At 39.0% G+C, this 7020-nt stretch overlaps 1 protein-coding gene across 1 annotated transcript in view; it reads left to right on the top strand.

Annotated features, from left to right (window-relative positions):
* The first annotated feature begins 587 nt into the window (after window positions 1-587).
* LOC142409858 (mucin-2-like) overlaps window positions 588-7020 on the top strand; it is a 62251-nt gene continuing 55818 nt past the window's right edge. The window contains exons 1-7 of the mRNA XM_075501614.1: window positions 588-728; window positions 1438-1585; window positions 3208-3279; window positions 4304-4565; window positions 5584-5698; window positions 6174-6264; window positions 6674-6786. Of these exons, the coding sequence (XP_075357729.1) occupies window positions 588-728; window positions 1438-1585; window positions 3208-3279; window positions 4304-4565; window positions 5584-5698; window positions 6174-6264; window positions 6674-6786 (942 nt within the window). The remainder of the gene's footprint in view (window positions 729-1437; window positions 1586-3207; window positions 3280-4303; window positions 4566-5583; window positions 5699-6173; window positions 6265-6673; window positions 6787-7020) is intronic.

The raw sequence follows: 7020 nt of genomic DNA, 5'->3' as shown, positions 1-7020 counted from the left end.
TTCATTATTAAAGATTTTGTTTGTTTTATCAGCTGATGATATAGTATTGAAAAAAGGAGGGATTTTGCTTGAAAGATATTGGACAACAGAGTTTAAAAGTTTATCTATTCTCGCACATGAGGTTGCATAAAGGCTTAGAGCACAGGGTTGTTTTTTGATGGGGTGAAAACAAATGGAGTTGCCTTAAATAGTCTAAGAAGGCACTTAATACAGATGAGTGGAAAACTTTTTAATGTATACTTCACCTGTTAATTTCCCTTAAAATTTAAGGTAACAACAATGTTAGTTTTTAGTGCATTTTGATCTCAGATTCAGATCCTATTGTATTATTTTACTTTTTCCTACTTTGAGGTAATTCCACATTAACTTATGTTAAAAAGTGGTAGTGTCAAAGAATAGCCCATCAAAAGACCAGCTGTAGCATTATCACACCGTGCAATGGAAGCGGGAATCTGCAATGCATATGGCGTGAGGCAGAGTGTTGGAACCGTACAGTGCATGGAGAGAGAAGCAAAAAGCTCTCTGAGGCTAGGCAGTGGAGAAGAGCCCAGAAGCACTGAATGGTTCGTAGCTTAAAAACGGGCACAATGTGTCCTTCCAACACGAGCTGCAGACCCCCAGCTGGTGCAAAAAGGAAGGGACTTAGGGAGCTCCCTGCAGCTCTGATTTCAGCATTAGCCCCTCTAGCGGTGCTACCCACGGACTGCCCTTGTGGGACGCAGCAGATGGTGAGCGTGCCTTTGCGGTTTTCTCCGGCCAGCATAGCCTCCCTTGCAACCTGCTCTCTGACAAACTCCCACTAAGCAGTGCATTAAAAGCCCTTCTGGCCCCTGCGGATTTTGTGTGTATTCCTATTCTGATGCTGCAGTGGAATGGAATGAAAAATGGTTTCCTCGCTAGAACAAAAAGTCTTGCTTTGGGGCAAAATCAAGTCACAAATGTATCTATTGGAAAGACCTATTTGTTTCTGTGTGGCTTGTGCATTTATTTTCCCTCTGCTGCTTGAAACTGTAAAATACAGAGTAACATTGGCTTTCAGTAAGAGAGGACAGAGATCAGTCCTCAAACTCTGAAATTAATTCTTCCTGTACAAAAGGGACCTATTTTTAAAGCCCTCTGGCTAGACAAAGGATTTTACTGATGCTTAAAGCACACAGTGATCATAAAATCTAGAAAAATGAAGTCCTTTATCTGAAAAGCATATAAGGGCACCCAGGGGCACTGTGACAATAGCAGAATAAGGATCTGCTCAAATTATCACAGGCATGTTTTTGATGGCTTCCCTGAAGTAATTTATTAGGAAAAAAAAAGCACTGAAGGAGTCGTATATGGCCATCATGGTTGCATGTATCAAAGGTCCTGATGCAAATCTGACTTCCTGTACATGAACATAGCTTTGCTGATTTTTGATATACTGACTGTTGCATGTTTAAACAGATACAATTGAGAAATTGTGAGGGAACTCGAGAAAATCAGACATTAACATTTTCCTCCTCCACTCTTCTTGGTGCAGTTCAAGCCCAGGATGATGAACAACAAGCAAAATCAAACTATGTTTCTCCAACTATCCTGCAGCGACAAATAAGTAAGTATTTTTATGCTGATCTATTCCTAAGGCTTTGTCCCAAATTAAATTGATAAATAATAAGATTACTAGAATCTTCTTATTCCTAGGTAGAACATACTTTCCTTTCCCCTGCCCCCCCCCCCAAAAAAAAAAAAGGAGAGAGAAATCCTTTGTACAATATATTCCATTCCCAGCCAATCTCTGACTGCTCTAAACTGGAGAACTTCCTCTGAGATCTGTCCCAGTGGATTTGGTCTACTGATATGATACAGTTATCTAATCTTTAACTTCATGAAAGGTACATACCTTCTATTGAAAAGTGTATTTTCAGAAGAGGTGTGTGCATACATACATATCACCAAGGTACTTGATAGTAGGTAATAAAAGACAGATTTTTTATGCTGTGTCAAGATGATTGCATCACTCATGAGAGAATAAGAAAACTGTAACTACCTTAAACATTAGAATAATTAAGAACTATAAGATCATGCATGACACATAACTGTACAGAGCAAACACCATAACTGTACAGAGCAAAATAAGGGTGGAAGGATACAACACTGACTGGTATATTAGTGAAGACAGGCTGAAACAATTAATCATTAAGCCTGCCCTGCAATCTGCAGTTTGTGAGGTCACTAGCTGGCAATTAAAATAGTGATAAACCCAAACTGGAAGAGTACCACAAATTATTTAACAATAGTGAGTGCATTTAATTATTGGAACAGATTGTCAAGGAATGTGATATGCGTGTTTTCCCTTAAAATCCTTACATCAAGACTAAATGACATTGTCTTTCTAAAACACATATTTGTCTTAGTGATATTTTTTGATCTAAATGCGAAGTCAATAGCTGATATTGCACAATCTACAGTTTGGAAGTCATCAAATTCTATGATTTTGATACTTTCAGGGGAGAAACTGCATCAATTCGTCAGACTCTCATGTTAAGAAAATCACATTGCAGGTTCTCTAAGCATTCTATCCCTTTCATTGCTGGATCCAAAGAGAAAACATTGGATTTGGACATGGAAAATGTAGGTCTGGATCCTAACAATAGAAGTCTTTGCATGAAAAGCACATGATTAAAGTTTCACAGAATTTAAACTGCTTTTAAAAAAAAATTTGCTTAGAGTCAGTTGTGCAAAAGTTGTGCAAAAGTTTTCTCAGCACAAAGAAAGATATGAGCTTCAGAAAAAAACCAGCTCCTCTTTCTCATCCTCAGCTTCTAATACTCTTCAGTAACTTTCTACTTCTAAGTGTACTGAGAGGCAAAGGTTCAAACACAGACATTAGCACTGCTTTTTCTGCATCGCTATTACAACACTGTGCTCTAAGGATCAGATTGCTGCTTTTGAGTTCAGAACATCAGGGCCAGCATCAGATGGGAGTCTTGAACAAATAATGGAAGAAAGTACTACAGCCAAAGAGCATGGTCTTTGGGATTTGGCTATTAGTGAAATATATAGAAAGAGAGAACAAAAAACACTGCTTAAAAACCACCAGTAAAACCTTGTGGAAATTTTCCCCTAGACTGTAACTAGTAGTAGGAAATGTTAATCACTAAAGACACTAGGTAATCTCTATCCATTTTTTAAGACTTCTAATAAGATTAAAGCTGATAATTTTTTCCCCCTTAGATTTTCCACCAGCTTCAAAATCCCAAGAAGTGACAATCATTCCACCTTTTCAAAACACACTGAAAGTAAAGGGTAAGTTAAACAAATATCATGGCTCAGATATCTGTGTTCTTGTTGATCACACAGGTAGAGCATGGAGTGACTCAAGAGATTAATAAATTGTGTAAGATCCTTTAGCATCACAAAATAAAAAATTAACAAGAAAAGCAGTCAGTTCATCAGGTAACAAAGATAATCTAGATGTGACCCCAGTACTCAGCCTGCATTTTGTTAATATGACGCAGCTGTTAAAAAAAAAATTAAAAAAAATATTTTTATATACATATATAAATAATACTGGGATAAATCATGCACAATATTTCCAGTAAAGAGAGGCAAATATTAACGAGTTCAAAGCACTGGTGAGACACTTTATCTAGGGTATAGGGTACAATTCTGACTAGCCATGTTCAAGCAGGGTGAGTGTAAATCTGGAATAGATGCAGAGAGGGACAGTGCAGATAATCAGGGAGACAGGAGAGCCTGCTTGTAAGTAAAATGAAGACTGAAAAGAGATAAGTGATTTCTGTAATAGGTGGGGGGAGGAGCAGAGAGGTGGAACCCCTTCAAAGTGAAGTGTAGTACTGGCACAAGAACAACCAGGCATACAGGATACAGGAATACATTTTGGAAGATGCTGGCAAAAGTCTTCCAGCCATTCAAAGGGTGTGGCTATGAGTGGCCTGCCCTAGTAGGAGTACCAGCTAGTTTTAAACTAACTTTAAACTGGTTTTATGGTGAAACTTCAGAACTTCATACATTTAAGAAAGGATTTATAGAATACGGCTGTCAGCAGAACCAGAGCATTGGACATAGTGACCCAGGAGGTCTCTTCTGATCTTAGGCCCTATATCCCTATGCAAAACAGATTAAACACAAAAAATAACTGAACTAAATAAATAACAGATTGATAAATAAATAGCTTAACAAGAAGGAAAACAGACGATGGGCTTTTTGAACAGAGGCTAGTGAAAGAAATAAAAGGGGAAAAGCAACTAAAGGAAGGGTATCTACAGCAAATTACAGAAAATTCTTATTGCTTATTTTGAATCCGCAGCTGGCAACCCCTCTCACAATGGCCGTGTGTGCAGCACATGGGGTAACTTCCACTTCAAGACCTTTGACGGGGACATCTTTTACTTCCCTGGGGTCTGCAATTACATCTTTGCATCCAACTGCAAATCTCCCTATGAGGACTTCAACATCCAGATTAGGCGTACAATGGTGGAAAATGCTACCATGATCACTCACGTCATCATGAAGCTGGAAGGAGCAGTGATTGAACTGACCCGCGGCTCTGTCCTGCTTGATGGCAAACTGTATGTGTATAACCTGAAACTGCCATCACTGCTCTTGCTCCCAGTAGGCTCTTTGAGTGAGCATCCCTTTCCCTCATCTGATCTCACATTGCAGCTGGAGGGCTCAGGTCCTCCCTGAAGTATCAGCAAAAATAAGAGGGCCAGACAGTGAGCTAAGTGCCACTTCTGCAGATTATCCCTGTGTCCATTTTGTTCAGATGAGCTATATCCCAGATGCTGCCCCACTGCTGCAGTTGTGTACGTATTGAGTCTATATTGAGTGTACAATCGAGTCTATAAGCTGGATTCAGTCAGTGTTAGGTTTTTACACCCTTTAAGTTTCTACTTTCCATTAATTTTACCAGAACAGGATCCCTGAGAGGAATTTTTGATGGCTTTTGTCATTGCATTGAACAGTATGCAGTTAAGTAGTGACTGCAGCTCGTACCTGCGCTCATTTAAAATGAGCTAGTTTGGAAACTTGCTATCTATGTAGCAATGGTAGCACTGACTTTGGCATAGGGCGTGAAACCTGTCCAAAAGGCTGGGTAAATATTTGGGCAGCTCCCACAGTGAGTTGTGTATTATAGCAGCTACATACAGCGAGCTAGTCTTTGTGAATGGCATTCATGTCACAGAAAGCCTAAAGAGTCTATCCCTTTATTATCAAAGGCTTTAAGGAGTAAATAGCAATATCCTGAAGCATACCGCCTGCAAAACAGAACCTCCCAGCACTTTTTTAAACAATACAACCAAAGACGCACGCCAACATTTTATCTAGCAAAACACCATTAACAGAGATAGCCAAAAGGAACAGCCGTGAAAGCAAGGCCAATCCATTTGCACAATGAGACTCAATTGTGTAGGAAACAGCCAAAACGTTACAAACTTGTGTTGTCTGTATTTAGGTACTGCTCTCACTAATTTCCTCACCTATGTATGTTGAAGCTTCTCAAAGAGAATGAGAAAGGATATTAGTATGGATATTCAACAGATATTCTGTCCCTACCCCAGCTGAATTACAGTGATCTTTCCACAGGGTTCAGATGCCCTACAGCCATATGGGAGTCTTTATAGAGAGAAGTAACAGCTATTTGAAAGTTTCTGCCAAGTTAGGACTGACCTTCCTTTGGAATGAAGAGGATGCCCTCCTGGTAAGAAAAAATCCAAAACATGGCAGAAAGCCTGTATTTTGAAAACAGTCTGTTTACATCTTTGCAGTCTTAATCAGCCAGGCAGGCATTAGTTACTTTTGGATTTGTGTCCATTTTTAGTGTATTGTTCTGTCTTCCAGTCTTCTCCCTATTTCCCTCTTTTTTTTCCACCAAGCTCAGCTCAGGATCAACAGACCCCCAATTATAATGTCCCCACCTCACAGTGAAGTATTCCTCAGATTCTAGATGTGGCAATGCGCTGGTGTTCACAGGCCCAGGGCTAGAATAAGACCAAGTTTTTCGTGGTGGTCACTGACCTTCCCAATGGTGCCTGCCTTGTTACCACACGATGCAGGCTGCGCAGCATACATATGTTAAATTTTGAGGACATAAGCAATATTGATGTAGGCTGTATTCCTAACCATCAAGGCTGACATTACTATGAACTTAAGCTCTCTTTCCTAATTTCTTTTAGGTGGAACTAGATAAGAAATATGCCAATCAAACTTGCGGACTTTGTGGGGACTTCAATGGAATTCCAATTAACAATGAATTTATTTTAGAAAGTAAGCAATAATAAGCATTATTAAGTATTGGTGCTTTGTTTTTCTTTCTTTTAGCAATATACTGTAACATAGGTTGTGGGTCGTATTAACTGCAAAACTAGTGATACTTCTTTATGTATTTCTATTATGTCAGCAATGTTTAGAGTCAGGGCTTTGAGATGTATTAGGCTGCTTCCATCACTGTTAGATCTTTTAAGACCTGCCACATGCAACTTTCTACTTGTTTTCAGTAGTTAGGGTTCAGTTCCTTGTATATCTTCTTCACCTCCTTTTGCGTTTCATAATATAGTGATATTGTTTGGTAATCACTGTTCATGTCATAGCAGGTAGTATCACAAAAGAAAACATCTCCATGCAAAAGTCAGTAAACTGGTAAATATTATTGTAATATTTGGACTGCTTTTTACAGAGGAAAAACTGACTCCCATACAGTTTGGGAATCGGCAGAAGATGGATGGACCAACAGAACAGTGTGCTGATCCTATTCCTCCTGCTGTTCTGGTGAACTGCTCAGCTGAATTTGTAAGAACCTCTCTCTCAAAATCTGTTTTCCCCATGTAAAATGCATTCTCCCTGTCTTTGGAGAAAATTTGTTAGAATTGGAAAAAATATAGCAGGAATATGACTCAGCCGTAGGTCTGGAAAGAAAACTTTTCTCAATTTCATTTTTTATTCATTGCTAAAGTGAATGCTAAAAAGTTGCATTTCCCTTCCAAGAGAAGACTGGATATTTTAATGAAAGAGAAATTCACTGAG

The sequence above is a fragment of the Mycteria americana genome, chromosome 5 (assembly GCF_035582795.1).
Source record: "Mycteria americana isolate JAX WOST 10 ecotype Jacksonville Zoo and Gardens chromosome 5, USCA_MyAme_1.0, whole genome shotgun sequence".
Classification (NCBI taxonomy): Eukaryota; Metazoa; Chordata; class Aves; order Ciconiiformes; family Ciconiidae; genus Mycteria; species Mycteria americana.
The sequence above is the reverse complement of the archived record's forward strand: the minus strand, read 5'-3'. Positions and strand labels throughout refer to the sequence as shown.